Source organism: Anas acuta, chromosome 2 (assembly GCF_963932015.1).
Source record: "Anas acuta chromosome 2, bAnaAcu1.1, whole genome shotgun sequence".
Taxonomy (NCBI): domain Eukaryota; kingdom Metazoa; phylum Chordata; class Aves; order Anseriformes; family Anatidae; genus Anas; species Anas acuta.
This window is the reverse complement of record NC_088980.1, coordinates 96,148,879-96,168,065: the sequence shown is the minus strand read 5'-3', so window position 1 is coordinate 96,168,065 and position 19,187 is coordinate 96,148,879. Positions and strand designations below refer to the sequence as shown.

Here is a 19,187-nt window from a genome sequence, read left to right as displayed (position 1 = left end):
TTCCTAAAAATACACGAAACCAGCAATATTCTGCAGGAACGAACTGTTGCTCAAGATGCAGTGAAATATACTGAAGATGCTTGGGGGTGTGTTGTGTCTGTTTTGGTTTTTGTTCTTAACAAAAATAGTCATATACTGAACCACAAAAGAGAAGAAAATTGGGCTTCCAGAGAATGAGGCTGAGGAGGACTGGGAGGGGATTCTAACAAACTTTTAACCAGATTGAAGTAATCTGAACATTTTTTGTTTGTTTGTTTGTTTTTTCTCTCCCCCCTCCCACCCCCCAGCTTTTCTTCATCATCTTAAAGTTGTGTGAAACCATTATTCCTGTGAGGGAATTTGGCCATTAACAGATTTGCCACAAGGGCATCCCAGACAGCTGACTTGAGCTGAGAGGGGTTTCTGTAGAGTCCTCTAAAAGAGTCTATTCAGGAGAGCAGTGTACATCCTGTTCAGCCTGGCCATTAAATATGGATTTGTATCTCAGTAATTTTGATGTGGAAATGAGTATGTGCTTGTGTGCTTTGCAATCTAGAGCCTACTCTGTCATAGAACTGTGTGATATTGCCCCATATTTATTTCTGAGAGACTTGTTTGCATGGACTGACTGAAGAAATAATTCGGGCTCTAAAAGCTGATATGAAATGCTGGAATTGAGTAGAGAGCTAGAAATCCTTCCTTTTTTCAGTGTTACAAAATTCACATACCCAAGCCTGCAAAACAGATGATGTTATTCCCATAAAAAAAGAAAGGCCGTAAAATCATGGTGCTGCAGCAATGAATGTACGTCACGAACAGTGCACGAGTTACTCCAGGAGAAGTAATGTGAGGAAATGTAGGACTATTGTCGCATATGCTGTATGTAAGGGAAGAAACAAATTTTTAAGACATTCTTTCCAGTCACTGAGTACTTCCCTGAAATGTAACATTCTTTTTATGTAGGTGTTTTGCTGAGAATATTTATGAAATTACCGAGTGTTACGAAATTACTGGATTATTGAGTCGGTAGAGAAAGGTGCTCCATTAAAGAGAGAATTGGAGTCTTAAAAAAAGAAAAAAAAAGGAAAGAAAAGAAGAATGGAACAATATTTGGGGAAACAGAAAAATGGAACATGAAGATAAATGTTTCTCTAATGATCAAAGTTGAAAGCAAGCTTTAAATTCTTGATATTTGTCCCTAAGAGCTGCTTTGTTTTCAGATGCAAAAAGGCAAGCATTCCAATAGTACTGCTTGTCCAAAGGACCCATTATAGGGCCTTCCTTAGTGGTCTTTTAAAGTTCTACCTCTGTCCATGAAGTCTCCTCGTCTTTCATTTCTGTGTGTGAGGGAGAGAGAGGGAGCGCTAAGCTTTTGACTAAATTGAATTTAGCATATGTTTAGTAGCATGAGGGCTAACAGTTATAGATTTCAGTGAATGTGATGTATTAAATGTCAAACAGCTGCATAGATCCTTGGCAATCTACCTTTTTTTTTCTTTTTAAACAAATAAATGCACACCGGACCTGCCAGGTAGTATCAGGCAATCAGCACCTTCTGTAATTATTCTCTCCCTGACATTTTGTTCTGGGTTAACCTGGCAGGCAGCTCAGCACCACACAGCTGCTTGCTCACTCCCGCTGAGTAGGATGGGGGAGAGAAGCAGAAAGGTAAAAGTGCAAGAACTCATGGGCTGAGATAAAGCCAGCTTAATAGGTAAAGAAAAAGCCATGGATGCAAGCAAAGCAAAACAGGGAAGCACGAGGAACAGGAAAGGCCTTGGCTCTGCTCTGCAGCAACTGAAACAGCCCTGTGTTATCAACACTGTTTTCCTCACAAATCCAAAACACAGCACCATACCAGCTACCACAAAGAAAATTAACTCTGTCCCGACCAAAACCAGTACACATTGAAAATTAGTCTCCATGTTGATGGTCAGCCAGTCATTACTTGTTTTGTATTACATGGGGACAAACAGCAGTGTCTGTGTAGCAGATGCAGTTCTTTTGAAGGAGAACACAACTAGAAAGAAGAGTTAATTTTTTTTGGCTATGAATAATGTGTTCACATTGGGGAAGAAAAGTGGAAGCCTTACCTAAGTATGCAAGGTAAAATGTTGAGTAGCGTTAGTGAGGAATCAGTGGGATAGGTGGTTCAAAAGTCCTTCAGAGAGTGATGTTTTATGTGGCTAAGCAAGTGGTGGGATAGGAGTTGAAAGAATATTGGAGCTAGTTAAGTAGTTAAGGTGTCTGTTGTTAAAGCTAGTGCATACAATGAGGGATCGGTCCTTTGAAGTCAATGGAGTAAGCTCACTTGAAACTGTCATCTGTAAGGTGCTCAGAAATAGAGGCCTCTAGGCGTACATAAGGAGCTCTGGAAGGAATAGAAACAGACGGTTTGCAGGATGTTTGCAGGCAGCTGAAGGAGAAGGAAGAGGTGTTTGCAAACACTGAAGGCTAATTGAAAACAGGCAGAATAATTGCTTTTCCAGTTTTTAAGAACTGCTTGCTTTTTTTCTTGCTCTTACTGAAATCTAAAAGTATACGGACATACCACTGCATATAACATGATAGGCTTAACCATGCTAGTCAAGCTATATTCTCAAGGTTTAAACACAATTTTCACTTGACAAAACCCTATCTTTATTGTATTGCAGCAGATGGATGAAGCTATGGAAATATTTTGCAAACAAATAAGCAAAATACAGGGAGCAATTGTTTGCATAAAGCAGTGTGGAGATGCCGCACTTGTTTTGCCAGCTTTTATTAAAAATTCAGCAAGTGTCTGCAATTTGTTGTAAACACAAGGAGCAATTAAATACTAAATTTTTTCAAAACTCAGTCTCTTGGTCACTGTTTTATCTATTACTGAATATTTCCATTTAGACTTAGATCTGATAGAATTGCTAGTAGGCACTGAGACTTTCTGTTCTGTTTTGATATAGGAAAAAAATAATCCAACCTTGTGGGCAAAAGCACAGAGGACAGCATGACCTTTAATTGGCAGCCACTGGGCACTGGCCATTTAACTGTACTTTGTGCTTTTTTTAGATCTCCACTTCTATCTAGTGGCAAAGAATAAGCAGAAAAAAAAGGAGCATACATGCCTCCAGATAGTCCACTTAAAATGTGAAAGATAGTCTTAGTACCTTCTATTGTCAGGCTAGTTGCGTCTTCTCTTCTTCTCCTAGTTCATTCTTCATGAAGAGATGCAGTAATTAGGCTACGTTTTACTAATAAAGACTTTATTTTTATTTTTTTTTATTTTTCTTTAGGAATTATACTTTGAGATTCATGCCTATACCTATGAATGATGCTTCCCAAGCACTCAAAACAAACCCTGAGAAAACAGAAGAGGCACTGCAAAAGGTATTGCCTATACCACCCCCATAAAGAAATAAAGCCAATCCAAAAAAAAAAAAAAAAAAAAAAAAAGTAATAATTTTAAGTGGCTGTGATTTCATGCTTGGCTGAATAAGAATTCTTGGCCAGTTTCATTGATTGTTTGATTTGCATGAGCATATGTGTGGTAATCAAGTGCTGCAAGGCATGTAAATCTTTTTATTCCAAAGTGCTTGAAGTGAAGGGGTGATGGAATGCAATGGTGTCGTATCAAAAAGTCAAACCAGTGCAAGCTAGACCTTTTATTTCTGTACATCTGAGAGTCAGAGTCAGGGAGAGTCAGAAGCAGCCATATTTGTTACAGATGTGCATGTTTTTATTTCCACATGCACAGAATTCATTTTTTCCTGAATTCATTTTTTCGGTATGCATTTTTTCCTGTTGGGGCAGAAGAAGTGCAGTCAGCTCAGCACAAGACAAAGGATGCTCTTAAATTTGGGGGAGGATAAAAACATTTACTGCCTGTGTTTTATACTGGACGTATAAAATTCACACACTGCATTGCCATAAATGAACAACTGCACCAACATGTTCTTTTGGATGAAAGTGGTGTTTACAGCACGTGTAGCTGTTCCACTTGCACGGGCTGTACAACTCCCAGCTGAGTTTTAATACAGTAAATCTTGCAAGCTCCAGACGAGCTTCTTGCTCAATCAGAAAACATACAGTTCACAAGTCTTTAATGAGTAGCTTTCCCTCAGCCAGGGTAGGGTCATAAAAACCTTATAAATAGTTCTCACAGACAGTTGTGATTAAAAAGCAAATGCCTATGATCCTTATTAGAAAATAAATTGTCAGGAAAGTGATTCTCAAAGGGAAAAGTGCTAGTAGTTAGCCCCTTTTTCTTTGATGCATGAAAATTATCTAAATTCTGCCTTAAAAAATCTGGATCATGGGGGGTGGTTATATTTCTTGCATCTTGTTTAATGTAATTATAGATAAGTTCATGTCTAGAATGATAAATGCATCTCTGAAAAATACAAATTTTATGTGTTAATTGGCATTACATACAAAGAGCATTTTCTTTTGTTCATTTCAAAGTTGCTAACACTTTTTGGACCTCGGTTTGTTTTAACTTGTGGTGTTTAAGCTTCGTTTATACAATATGAAGCAGTTTTCTCCAAAAAAAAAAAAAAAAAAAAAAGGCAAAGTTTTGTGGAGTGGTGCTGTGAAAGCTGCCAGTTCCCCGCTGGCAGGAACACCTGCCTACACTAACTGAACTGTGGAGCCCATTGCAGGGACACCGACCAACTGGCATCTCAGGAGGGTCCACAAACCAGCACACCACAGCTTGAATACAACGAGAGTGCTCCTGACCCCAGTCCACCACTAGACAGCCATAGTAGCTAGCCTCCCCAGCTCTAGTATCTCCACAACTTACGGTGTGGATGAGCTGCATAAGCCTTGTATTACTCCTGAAGGCCTAAAGGAGAGCATGGTCAGACTGCCCCAGTCCTTGCGGGTTAAGTGATGCAGGTTAAGAGGTGCCTGTCAGCCCCTGGTAGCCTCTGCCTCACAACCTGCTGGCTACCACACCTGTCTGTTTCCCTTTTCTTCCTCTCAGACCAGTTCCATCACTGGAGATGGACCTTTAACAGTTTACTAGTTGGGTTTTGGACTTGACTGAGTTTGACAGAACCAGGTTAAGTGGTTGTTCCATGTCCCATTAAGCAGGCTGACAGTAGGTGGTGACTTAGGGTGACAGTTGTGGTGGGCTGTGACCAGCGGCTCTAGGTAGAAATTACTTTTCCCTGAACAGCACTCATTGGTTAGTTAGCCCTAAGTAATTTTTGAACTGCATTTCTTGGATCAGTTAGGCACTTCTAGGTAATTTATCTTCTCTCAAGTCCATAGTGTTGTTTAAACCCTCTTTGCAATGGGACAAATGAATCTAAGGGTATCATCTGTCTTTTGTCATCGTGGTCTCTACAGCAACACCTGAAGGACAGATTCCCTGTAGATATTTCTCAAATTTGGATCTACTCCTTTTGCCAACATAGCTTACTAAGTTGTTCAAAAGAGATGACTAACTCAGGAAGCACTGGCAAAAGCACAGTGTTTAACAAAGTTTCACCACTGAGTGAATATTTGCCAGTGTGATTATCCAGCGTTGAGACACATAGAATAAGGTTTGCAGATAACAAACAAAATGATACTGAAGCAATTGTTACTGTTAGTCCCGTTTTCTGATACAGTGTGGATGAACTGCATAAACCCTGCATTACTGTTGAAGGCCTAATCAGGGACACAGTGTGAAAGCAAATTACAATCCGGAGTCAAATCAGTTTCCTAATCTGGCTTTGTTTTTTAGATAGAAAACTACTTGCTTCGTAATCACGAGACCAGAAAGTACCTACAAGAGCAAGCATACCGGTTGCAGCAAGGCATTGTCACTAGTACCACTCAGCAGGTGAGCACCTCATTCCTTGTTGGTACTTCTCTGGTTTTAAGATCTGTTTGGGGGACAGAATTATCTTGCTTTTCCTTCAGAGTAGCTTAAAGCAGAATGTGTTTTGCAGATGATATTTGGTTTCTCCAAAAAATAGTAATGATCGGTGATAATATTTTTGGAAAAGGTAGGTCTTATGTATAGTAGCTTGGTACTGTGTACAGAAAGACCCAAACTATCTCTGAGTAAACTATGGTTGGAACCAGGAATGGTTCATTTTGTTTGTGCTCAGGAGTCTGACCTTTTCAGCAGGCTTTCATTGTTGTGGCAAGTATCATCATAAGGCTGTGCCACTTCTGGTGCCTGAGTTAGATCCAGTGTCTTTGCATAGCACTGAGCTACCATGTATATATGCCCGTTGATACCACTGCAGCAAATAGCCTTAGAGCGTATGTTTGTCCTTAGACCTTCAAAATTTCAGGTATCACAGGAAGCTTTGCTTAGATGAATGAAGCAAAGGAAAGTGGAAATCTTCTGTGCTCTTTATATTGTGGACAAACGGAATGGCTTCCTGTCTAACACAGTCCTAAATACTGCTCAAAGTTGGGAAAATCTTTTGGTTTGTCAACAAACTACATCACTACCTAAGCACCTCCCAAACACCAAGTGGTAAGACAAGAGAAAATGGTCTTAAGTTTTACCAGGGGAAGTTTAGGTTGGATGTTAGGAAGAATTCCTTCATCCAACTTCACAACCCCATAAAGGATTGTGAAGTATTGGAACAGACTGCCCAGGGAAGTAGCTGAGTCACTATGCCTGGAGGTCTTCAAAAAACATGTAAGTGTAGTGCTTAGTGACATGGTTTACGGGTGGACTTGGCAGTGGTGGGTTAAAGGTTGGGCTGACTAGATGATCTTAGAGGTCTTCTCCAACCTAAATGATTCTTTGATTCTAAGTTTGCTGAAGTGCAACATGTTCTTTTTTTTCTTTTTTTCTTTTTCTTCCCCTTTTGGTAGTCCTTTTGAGAGTCCTATGAGAGTTTTCTGTGGTGACTCACCATTCTCTCAGTTCTAGTTCATTTTTTTGCCAGTATTCCTCAGGGCTTTTCTTCAGCTTCAGTACACTGCTTAAGCAAGGTGATGTAAGTAGAATAAAAGTTGTCACAGACTTTGTCTTAAATTTACTCGTGTGTTTGCACCAGTTGTGTTCCCAGGCAAACGGAAGACTCCAGCATACTGGAGGAGGAAAAAACGGGAGCACTGCTTGTTTTGCTCTTCAGCTGAGTCAAAAAATTTCTCTGTGTTGTCTTAATTTTTGAGAGGTGAATTTTAATTCAAAATAGCTTTTTCTACCTGCATCATTAAAAGTTAATGAGACAGAGTTTTATTACTACAGCCTGAAATTATATTGTAACCTCTCAGCAGAGAAAATGGTTCGTGGAGATGTACTGGCAGTAAAAACTGCAAGAGCAGCATCACTTTATTTTATTTTAGTCATTTTTTTTTGTTCCAATGCCATCTTTTTTCCCGTGTTAGTAATCTCCATATCAATTAAGTTTAGATCTTTTTATAGCTTGGTGGATTTAGTTGTGCTTTTCTCCCAACAACCACACGCACAGCAGGTTTCAGTAAATGTAATTTATTATTGTTTCAAAAGTAGAGTAAAATTACTCATTTCTATATTAAATTGTGCTTGGTAGGGATTGATTTTTGCAAACAGTGTTAAAAGAGAGCTGGAAAAGATTCTGTAGTTACTCTAGTGGAATTACGTTATTATTCCCAGAGTATGTTTTTTTTTTTTCAGTCCAGATGTCCCAGTGAGACCTTCCACTATCTAATAATTAATTAGCTTTTTGTACTTATACAAAAAAAAACACCCAAAACTCTTTGAAGAGGAAGAGTCATGTGGAGCAGAAAAAGAGCATGCTGTGAAATTATTTCAGTTCTCATTGCTAATGATATAAGATGTTAGAACTCGAGGCTTTATATGATTATGACAACATGTGCACACAGATGTTGCTTCAAAATGTCAAATTGGCAGTTTTACTGAATACTGTGTAGGCCAATAAAGACTTTTAATTAGTGTATGTTCCTGCCCTGTATCTCTTATTCAAAACTCTCTCTATATGTCAGCCAATCTATGGTCCTTCTTGTAAGGATACAGATAAAGCACCTGCCTTGTACTTGCAGCGTGTTGAATGAAATGTTACCAATGCAGATGAAGTTAGTCTTATCTCACAGTGAAAGATCTGATGGAAACTTCTGCTTTGGCAGTTATAGTTTCCCTTGACACCAGGAATATTCACATTGTGAAAGAAATCCCCCAAAGCCTGCACAACAGCATTTTGCTTAAATAGGAGAAATCTCTGCTGATGTTTGTTGAATGGATTGTGACAGAGCTTTCTTTTAGTGTCTGAACTTCTTAACAATTCACCAGCCATCAAAGCTAAGGCTTAGATATAACAACAACTGCAGTACTAAACTTGCTCTGAAAATCCAAACAAGACCTAAACTGGGTAACTTGTTGGTTATTTGCAGTTATCCTGGAGACAACCATGAGAGAAGTATGCCAAAGAATTCTTTTATTTTTTTTAATGGCAAAGTTTTATTTATTTTTCTACTGTTCAGGTGTGTTTATAAGAGATATGATGCCTTCTTTCGGTACTATTGATGTACCTCTGAGCAATGATCATGCATTTCCAGATCATTATATTGTCACTCCAAATCTCATCATGATAGTATTGATTTGCTACCTGGACTGAATTCAGCGTTCTGATGTTTTATCTTTCCTATTTCTTTTGTTCAAGTAGATGATTGACAGAATATGTGTTAAAGTGCAAGATCATCTCAACTCTTTAAGAAACTGTGGTGTGGATGCTGTACAGGAAGATGTCAAATCTGCAGAAAGGCTTATGCGAGATGCTAAGAACTCCAAAACAGTAAGCTTTTCTCAGCATACTGGTAATACTGCTGTTCAATGTGTGCTTGCAGCCTTCTCTTTTCAAGGGGTTATAGTAACAGTTTGTCAAAAAGGAGTATTTTCTTTAGATGATCAGCTTTAGGTGGTATTTAAAGTAACAAAATAATTCTAATTTATAAAGACTTGGATTTACCAGAGGGGTTCCATCCTGTTTGTCCAGATTTGAAAACAGGTAGCAAAGAACCTACTTCCCAAAGATGCTCTTTTTTGTCTTACAGCTCTTACCGAATCTGTACCACCTCGGTGGGGCTTCTTGGGCAGGAGCAAATGGTTCACTCTCCAATCCAATCCAAGAGACACTTGAATCCATGGCTGGAGAAGTCACAAGGGTTGTGGATGAGCAGCTTAAGGTCTGTGGGTAGCTTTTTTATTGTCTCTCACAACAGAAATAACGCCTGAGGTCTTCTGTTCATATTAAAATGCAAATATACCATACAGATTTTCATCTCTCCCTTCCTTCCTCTCTCCCTTTCTCCCAGTATATATATTTGTACTTAAGTTATCTCTTTGTTATTAGTTTCTTACAGGTTTGTGCCTTAATATCTGGATACTTGCCCAGTTGGAATGAAAAAATTAGTTTAGTGTTTGCAGTAGCAGAAGGAGCATATACTGTTTATATCAAATGCAATTTCCATGACAACAGACCACAGGCACCACATGTCCTTTCTGGGAATCTTTTAGGAGAGGGAGTGTTGTTGATTGCTCCTTAGACCCTCAGTAAAGCTCTCTCAAGCACCCTAAAAAATCTTATGTCCTGGAGAAAAGTAGTCCCTAGTTAAGGTATCCCACTGAAGCAAAAGCTGCTTTTCTGTAGCTTCCACTGCAGAGTTTTTATCCCAGTGAACACTTCTGAAGCTGGTGCAGAATTTCCACTGTAACTGTTAGGTTTGGATAACGTGTGTGTATTGAGAGTGCCCCAAGAATACTCCAGGCAGCTTTACAGGAAATCCTTTCACAAGTTTCCTGTCAAACATCAGTTCTTGAAATAGAGGTAATGGATCTGTAAATATTCCCATCTGTGAACTCAGCCAGCACTTGTGCAGTAACCTATATGTTCGGTTATGTTAGGCCTTACTGTATAATAAATAAAGAAGAGCCATTCATGCAGCATGTGAAGAGGCAGCAGTCCATCAAGAAGGCAGGGTGGAGTAACTTGAGCAACTGATGGTATTTTTATAGAAGCTGATGAATTGAAAAATATGGTTCTGAGTCAATTCAAAGCAACCTAAGATTATGACTAAGCTACCTGCCTGTGTTTTGTTGCTGTATTTAGACTGTCAAAGAATCTGAAAGTACAGACTGAAATGTTCAGTTCAATCAACATAAAAATGCTTTAGTCAGTGGGATTGTAGTGAAGAACAATAATAATAACACATTACTAATTACTTTTTCTAAATTGAAAAGTTAATGGAGAAGAAAATGGTGCTGAATTTTTAGTATTTTCCCACTTTCCCCATTATATGAAATAAGGTGACAATTGTCTTTCACTTCCTTCATTTTTGTGGATGTGAAAACAATTTAGCTACAGGATTCTTCCCAGTGTTGCTTCTGGGCTGTTACTGGGCAGGCATAGCCAGGTCTGCCCTTTGCATAGGTCTCACACACTTAAATAATTCCTGTGCATTTTGGAGAGTCTTAAAGAATAAAAGTACACTTCAGCATTTGGAATGTTATTTATAGTTCCTGGCATAAGACTGAGTTAATGGGCCTTTGATTTATGCTTTTACACATTTACAGCAAAAGGCACTTTAGCTCTACCATTCTAAACTTCATTTATTTTTATGATTTGCAGCATCAAAGTTTAAGTGTCTTACAAAAAAAACTGTAAGGTCATAATGCTCTTTGTATATTGGAACACGCATTTGTATTAATTTTACACAATGGTTTTCTTTTAACTACTGTGGTGATGCAAAGTGATCCACTTTGCATGGTGGAGAAAATGTTGAACACAGAATATGATTATTATTTTTAATTATTTTTCATTTATTTAGGCCCTTTCAGAGCATTGTGTAGGTTTTATATATATGTGCTGGGGGTAAAAACCTTTTTATATGCCATAAGTGGAGTTTCGATTTTTAGCTTCCATAGCAACCAGAGAGCCTGGTTCTGGAAAAAGGTTGTTTGGAAATTAGGTAAAGGCAAGGAGCACTTTTCAGGCAAATAAGAGGTTTGTAAATCTCAAAGAATGGAAGGGAGGTGAAGGGAGAAGTAGAATAAGGAAAAACAACATCTTGGAGTGAGTTGAGTTTGGCCAAAGGAGAAATAATAGCAAGGCTCTTGCATTTCTCTTCCCCTGCTGGTTTCACTGTTGACATACAGAACCCAGAGATGGTTTATTCAGTAAGCAAAGGCCCAAGAGAAAAATGTTAGGCAAGACAAATGGTGCTTAAGCAAAGGGAAGATTGTAAAGACAGAATGAGTGTTTGAACTATTTTTCCTCAGTTCCATCTTGGTGTAATGGATTTGTTGGCTCCATTACTTGCCCACACTCCATTTTTATTTTTTTCTCTAGATATCACCAGCCTTCAATCCTTGTATTCACCTTATTTTTTATTCTGATTGTTAAAGAGTTGTTGATCAGGACTTCATTTTCTTCTTCATGCACACCTGCTGACTGGCACTTGTGGCTTTCTGACTGAAATATTTGCTACTCCACAGTCAATGCTGTTAACTGTTAGTTTCAATCACTGAAAGGTTCAGGGATGGAAATAGTGAGCAGAGAAAGTTTTCTTTTTTGTAAATTAGTAATATCCATGTGATAAGTCACCAGCTGAAATCCACCAATGAAGAAATTTTGCTCAGCTATGTACTTAAGGCATTCAAACTCTATTTAATTTCTTAAATGGCACATTCTCTGAGTATTTTGAGTAAAAATTAATTCTGAAATCACCAGTAACTTTGGTCTTTTGTCCTACTTCCCACTTAAACCTTCAAGCAACTTTTTTTCACATGATCCATTTTGAAAGATCATGCTTAGTCTGCAGATGCAATTAAATAAAGCAGGTGTATAATTTTCATGATTGTGGTCTTTAGGAGAGGGTCAGTGTGATATATTTTTTTCTCCAGGATAGACTAAAAAATAGCATGGGAAAAAGTGGATGTGTCAGTAATTTTCATTAGTTTCCTTGGCTCGGTTGTCTCTGCCATTGGAGTTCGTCATCCTTTATGCGGATATGGTCACAAGGGCTTGAAAGGCCCTTCATTAGTGTTATGGCCCCAGAATCTGCTTGGGGATCAACAGAGGGAATGTGGAATGAGACCATGAAGTGCAGAGAGCTTGGGAACCCAGAACTAACCCCCATACTAGTTGTAAAGGCAGTTTTTGATTCATATGTGGATGGTTGTGTGAGGGACTATGAAGCCCTCACCTGCACCTGTTGTGAGGGCTCTTTAATCTTCTAGACAGAACTGGGTTTTGGAGAGGAAACCAGTAGGTGATCCAACCAGATTTAAACCAAAATTACCTTTTCTCACAGGCGCGGGTAGATTAGGTAAATCCAACAGTAAGTAGATACACACAGTGTAGTCAAAAAGTGCTTCATAACTCACCTTCACTGAGGTACATATGAAAGATTTTTCTAAGAGAGAGTCTGAGTCTGTTCTATTCCATCAGGAGAGGAGACCTTACTTTAAGAAAGTTGAGAGGGTTGAAGGGTTACATAGTCCTGTTTCCAGAATACACATTATCTTCTGTCCTGATTTGGGTTTTTTGATCAGTTATTAAATATATATATATATATTATTAACTGCATCTACTTCATTGTGGAATTCCAAGTACATGAGATCCATACATTATAAGCTTTATGCCCCGTGTAAATCATATTTCCAGCTACATCTTAGTATATATCTATAAGTTTGCACAGCATCCCAAGTTCTTGTGTGTCCTTCCTTCGTGAACAGATGCCCCTTGAAAAAAGGGCAAGTCTAGTGCACCGATGAAATTTGCCAGTTCAGGGCAGAGTTTAGAGCAAAGGCTGGTACAGCGGAGGAGCCTCTGCTTGTGCAGCATGTGGTGGGTGCATAAGGGCAGCTATTGTTCTGACAGTTAAACACAGAAAAATGTAAATGTTTCGGATTTGAAAAGGCAAACAAGTACAGTTATAGGTAGTTTTCAAAACAAGTATGTTGTTCTTCCTCAGCTTTGTTTTCTAAAAGGCCTTTTATATTGCCTCTGGGTTGCAAAATGGGTTAGAGTTTAGGAAGTAAAGTTGTAAAAATAGCAAGTCTAGAAGTATCATAGTGCTATGCAACAGAGTAATGGTATGATCTAACTAATGAAGACATCCTTACCTGATGTTTACTTTTGCTTACTGTGCCACAGACGCTCCTTGAATCCATGGTGGATGCAGCGGAAAACCTTTGCCCAAATGTAATGAAGAAAGCTCATATCCGTGAAGACCTGATAGAGGCCAGCACTGAGAAGATTTCCATCCCACGCACTTTTGTGAAAAATGTCCTTTTGGAGCAATCTGGAATTGATATCCTCAATAAAATCAGGTACTTGAGAAAGCTAAACTAATAAAATTGGCTATAGAGTTTGGAGAGGACTCTATTTTGAGTGCATGTGTGTGTTTGTGTAGTAGAAGAATTTTAGAATGCTTTTCTGAGTCACAAGACACTGTATTAAGACATTCAAAGAGCAGGAAATTGTTGTATGGGTCCAGTGAATTTAGTTCAGGAAATTCAAATATTTGGAATCTACAGGGATGTTAACTTGAGCATTAATGCATGTGTTTCAGGTTTCTTTAATAAAAGTTTGGGTTTATGCTACACAAATAACATTTTCATGACTGGTACATTTTTTTTAAAGCTGTTGATGTCCTCAGGTAGCACTAAATTACTGTAATAGAAGGAAATTGCACTTGTTTGCTTTTAGTATTGACAGTGCTTTGCCTGTTGCTGCATTTGGTCTTGCCCTGTAGCTATAGCAATCACTTTAAACCTTTTTTAGTGAGGGAGCTGTGCACAGCAGACAGGCATGAAAAACAGAAACTTGGATATTCAAACCGGAGCAGGAAGTTACTTTAAACAGCTTACAATTCCCTCTTAACAACAAAAAGAGGGAGAGAGAGAAAGGAGTGGCTTTTACCTGACCCTCTACCACATATTTATTTTCACGTTAAATGTATAAAAGAGTACATATTTGTGCCATATAACATGGTTAGCCTGTACTTAAACCTTTGCAGTTGCCATCAGTTGGCTAAGAAATCCTTTCTACATGATGGAAAAACATGTCATTTTGGATGGAGATGCTTATATATTTGCAGAAGAGGAAGAAGTGCTTATTTTTAAAAACAGTAAGACTTAGAATTTAGTTTTGCTGGGTGCAGCAAAATTGGCAGGAAAACGTGTTAAAGACTTTAGCTATGCCTTCAGAGTGTTTAAAATGGTTCAGGGAGTGATTTTTCTTCACTTTAATCCTATCAAACAAATCTGTCCTGAGACAGTAACAGTCTCCCTTCCCCCCTTCCACCTATAAAGTGAAGACTGTGGGGTGAGGGCGTCACACAGTAACCCTTCCTGCTTTATAATATCTAAAGTCAGTATGAAGATAATGGAGGGAAATCTCTTCTCCACTCTCATTCTCTTCTCACTGTGGCTTGGTCATTAGACTACCTCTGTTGTATTGCATCACCTTTTGAAGGAGTTTCTTACCTTTCTTCTTCAGGCTTCCTGCAGCAATAATTCTAGCACCAGACAGAAGTTGCTTTGTTATTCCAAAGCAACTCAATTCATGCTTAAGAACCTTACAATAAAGTTGTGGTACTTAAGAGGGTCAGCTGAAGCAGCAGACCTTGAAACCAAAGGCTCAGGAGAGATGGAGCTTCAGGCTGCAGTTCAGGCTTACATGCTTGTCAGCTGTAAAACCACCCTCCACAGCCTGAGTCTTTTGTACTCTGGCCAAATAAGGGACCCCAAGGGAGTAATTCAAGGCACACATTTCCTTGATGGGAAGTTATTAGCGAAACCTCAGTCAAGTGTACTGATGTGCTGGTGTCCCATGTACTTTGGTGTAATAGGAATAGCTGACATGAAGCTTGTAAGACAGAAAGTGGTTGCTTAGGGCAAAAAGACGAAGCAATGTGTAACCAAGTTGTGATGGCAAAGACTGGAGAATCAGTGTTGTACAGTTGCCCTTCAAGTGGCAAATACAAAAAGTTGAGGAAATGTCTGAATGGATTGTAATTGTTCAGTGTAGTAGTGTTAGGCAATGCTTTCCTATTCATCTGACATTTGTGTTTCTCTGACTTCAGCGGCGGAGTGTTCCTTACTGCATTTCATATGTGGTTTTTGTACAGCTCGTACCCAGATGTTTTCGTTTCAGCTGTTAGAAGAATGTTAGAAGGTTAAATATGGTACAGAGGCTCTTGTGTTTGTGTGATTCATAAGTTTATTTCTGAAACCTGCAGTCATGTATCCTCACACCCTCTAATATTTTATTTCAAATGAAGTGACAACACCAGGGATAATCGTTGCACTGTTGAACGTGTCATAAAGACAAAATTCTCCTGCGTGAATTAAAAATTTCTGTCTCGTTTTTAATCCTCACACAGTGAAGTAAAGCTGACAGTGGCTTCTTTCCTGTCTGACCGAGTTGTGGATGAAATTCTGGATGCACTTTCCCACTGCCATCACAAACTGGTGAGTATTTGCATGGCTAATATCTGAATACACCGGGTATCTCAACAGTGCTGTTACATTCATGACTTAGTTACTCCCTAGCATGGTTCCATTTTGAAATTGGTCTTCAGTGATACCAGTCTTCACTGGTATCACTGACATAATTTGACAAATAATCATGGGATTTGTGCTGCTTTGCTTTAAGCCTCAAAAAGGCTGTGTCACATATTTGCTTTATTACCTTTTTCAGTATTTTCGGATATAGAGCTAAAAATGCCTTTGAGATGTAAGATTGACTCTTAAGTTAAGTGCCAATAGTTGTCCTGGCAAGATGATGGGGATTGGTTGCTCTTGAAATGAGTGAAATCTCATTCTTTAGAGGGAAGCTGCTGAGACCTTATTTCATGAATGAATACATCTTGAGACTACTTCAGAAATGTAGGTATCAAGTTTCAAGAGAAAGGAATGGAAACATAGGAAAGGAAATGCTCTGGGTGTTATTTGAAGGTACTAAGCTGCCAGGAGGCACTGTTATTTATGATAAAGGTACTTGCTTCAACAAGACAAGGACAAATAAACATTTTTTTTATCCACAGAAAAACATTATGATTTCTTATGTAGTGGGACTCTGTGAGGAGAATCCAGTACTGTTTTTTAAAGAAGCCAGTGGGTGGTCATTCTCTTGATTGAAATTGCTTTCCTTTACTAACTGATATTTCTCTGGCTTCAGCTTTCAGTCATGAGATTTTCAGATGCTTTTCTCCATAAGATTAGAGAATCATAAATTCCTCTTTATTTCTTTACCATTCTACACAGGAATCAAAACACTTTTTTTTTTAACTTTTTTTTTTTTTAATAAACTAAAAGTCTGAGTTATTTAAGGGTGTGTCCCCACGATACAGAGCAGCATTGTGTAAAGATACAACCTCTGGCCTCAGGAGCTATGTAACAGCATCAGGCTGCTGTGTGAGTGGCATGTTCATTAGCTCCGGTGGTTCTGGAGCAGGCTCAGCTGGCAGGAGCTTTGGGCTGTCTTTGTCTTGTGGCATTGCAAAACTTGGGCATACCCTGACTCCTGCACAGTAAGTCATTTTCTCCAGCCTTTGAGTCTCTTCAGTGACAATCCTCTGCACTTTCTCCATCTGTTTAGCAGTCTCTTTTAAAATACAGAATCCGACAGGCTATTCCAGCCTGGGTTTTAGCCAACAGGGAATAGAGGAGTGAAATTATTTTTGCCTGATGTTCTTTTCTCCTCATATTTATACAGCTAAGGACATAACAAACCCTTCTTTTTGTTGGAGTTTCAGTGGTAGCTCATTTTCAGGACTGGGTTTGGATCAGGATTTGATCTCCTCCTCAGCAATGGCTTCTGGACACTTGTCAGTCTCTTCTTTTCAGGATGGTGTCCATAGCTAGTGGCCAGTGCTCTTTGTTCTTAAGGAGCTGTACATCTGATTCGAGTTGATTTAGCATGTGATCCATTATGGCCTGCATTAGTAGCATGTCCTTTTTACTGTTTAGCGCTCTCCCATCTCTCTGCTAGCTGCAGATTTTTTCAGGTAGTGCCGTTGATGACAATGTTGAAGAGCATGGATCTCAAAAATGCTCGTGAAGAACTGTGAAATTTGTCAGTGTTAATCTCCAGTTGAGAGCTGCAATTTGGGAGTTGACAGCTAGATCTTAATAAAGCAAAGATTAAATGCATTGATACAGTTCTGTGACAACTCCTTAAATTGGAGTGTCAGGCAGTAGTAATTCAGCCACCTACAAACATCTGTGTGCTGTGTTGACACAGTTGTGTTTGAGGCACATTTGAGAAATGAGCCTTGCTTGACAATACCTGTGTTTGCCTAAAGTGGTGATGATTAGCATTTGTTACTATTCCAGCTATTTTAGTGTGATTAAAGAAAAATCCGTAACAGCTCTCCAATTGTTTTTGCCTAAACAGATGCTAGACTAAATGAGCTATAATTTACTCTGGTCATCTGTTTACCCTTTTGATATTAAACAGAGCTACAATCCACTGGTTGTCTGGAGTTCTACTGATGCTGAGCAGTGGACTACAGCTCTCCCTAGCTGTCACTTCTAAAGCTTCTGTAACTAATTTATTTGGGTCAGCTGGTCTTCAATCACGTGCTCCTAATGAATGTTATGTAGTATTCTCTTTACCAACAGAACTAGAAAATATTTCATGATTTTACTGACTACATGAACTCACTCTGTTTTAATCACAGTCCAGAGTGTTTTATATAGTATTCTTTATATTCTTAGCAACAATTTTTGGTTATGCAGGTCTGATAATGCATTTTATTGCTGTTTGAGTTTTTCCTCTCAGAGACTTAAAAAACAAACAAACAAACAAACACTCTTATCATACGGATCTATCAATTTCTTTTTTTTTTTTCTGTGTTAATTCCATACTACTCTCACTTGGATGTTGATCATTTGCCATCAGGCTACTGATAATTTGCCTTAGCTTTGGTATTCTGCTCAAAGATGCTTATTGCTTGGGGTGGGAATTTGTACTCCTGGTTGGGTAATCTTTGTACCCAGTCAAGAGTACAATTTGTACTTTTGCTAATAAAGATTGTAATTGGGTTGTGGTCACTGGTCTCTGAACAGCCGTCATTCCAGTCCAGTGACAAATTCACCTTCATCCAATAGGAAGTAACTGTTTTGCATAATAATTATTAGATGGAGAACAAATTATTCTACCTTGGTTTTTCACATATGGAGTATGCTTACAATTTTGACATTAACTGAAATTGTAAGTCTCTGTATTATTTAATTAAAAAAAAAAAAAGATACATAACAAAGCTTCTCTTCCACCCCTTTTGTTTTCTTTATCATAAAGACGGGATAAATGCTGAGGAAGACCCTTAATTTTATTATAAGATAAAAGTATGTTGTCTTTTATTTTACTTTTTTTTTTTTTAATTAGACTTTTCCCTTCCTTCTTGGAATGTGTGATAGAAGGGTTTTTCCATCAAAAAATCCTTGCCCCAAAACTGTGTGAAGATGAACATACACAACCAAGCTTTGAAAATGATCTTCTAGGATCCGTGATTGCTCCCCCAGATTTTCTCATTTAGTTTGGTTTGTCTTCTTTAACTTTGACTGATATGTTCCTGTCTTTATCCTGACTGACCATTTTGATCCAGGCTGACCATTTGACCAGACGTGGCAAACCGCTTCCACAGCAGGAATCACTGGAAATTGAGTTAGCTGAAGAAAAACCAACTAAACGCTCGATCCTCATGGTTGAGGAGTTGACAGAGGTAGAACGTTTAGAGGATCTGGACACCTGTATGGTAAGACACATTTCCTCAGCCTCTTTGGTTTACAAATTACTGGAAGACAAATGTTTCTAAAAGTGCCATTTGGCTGTTTCATGGAATCAGGAAACAGAAGGTAAGAGTTGGCTTCTGGAAGAAAAAAAAAAAAAAAAAAGAAGTTAGCTTGTGAATGTTTTGTCTGAGTTACATATTGCTGCTAAGCAAAGGAAATTTTTTTTTTTCTACTTCTCCTTTTCTAGTACCTATTCAAAGGTCATTCTCTTGCATGCAGTGCTATAATAACACAAATACAACAAATGTCTCATTCATTGGCCACAGTTTCATAGAGCTTCAGTTGCAGGAATAAATTGGAGCATGCTATTCTTTGACTGCATGCTGATTTCTGCTTTTGTCTTCATTCTACTTGAGGTGGATTTATATGAACCATGACAAAAATTGCTGCTGCCTGGAAGTCATATTTTTGGCCGTGAACATAAGTTGATGTTTTTAAATCAGTTTCTGGATGCGTAGAAGCTGTCTTAAAA

General features: G+C 38.6%; 1 protein-coding gene across 5 annotated transcripts in view; it reads left to right on the top strand.

The window, feature by feature from the left end:
- CARMIL1 (capping protein regulator and myosin 1 linker 1) overlaps positions 1-19,187 on the top strand; it is a 185,611-nt gene that overhangs the window by 127,947 nt on the left and 38,477 nt on the right. For all 5 annotated transcript variants that reach the window (XM_068671310.1, XM_068671306.1, XM_068671309.1 and 2 more), the window contains 7 exons: positions 3,252-3,345; positions 5,690-5,788; positions 8,577-8,705; positions 8,965-9,096; positions 13,068-13,243; positions 15,301-15,388; positions 18,529-18,678. In XM_068671310.1, the coding sequence (XP_068527411.1) occupies positions 3,252-3,345; positions 5,690-5,788; positions 8,577-8,705; positions 8,965-9,096; positions 13,068-13,243; positions 15,301-15,388; positions 18,529-18,678 (868 nt within the window). The remainder of the gene's footprint in view (positions 1-3,251; positions 3,346-5,689; positions 5,789-8,576; positions 8,706-8,964; positions 9,097-13,067; positions 13,244-15,300; positions 15,389-18,528; positions 18,679-19,187) is intronic.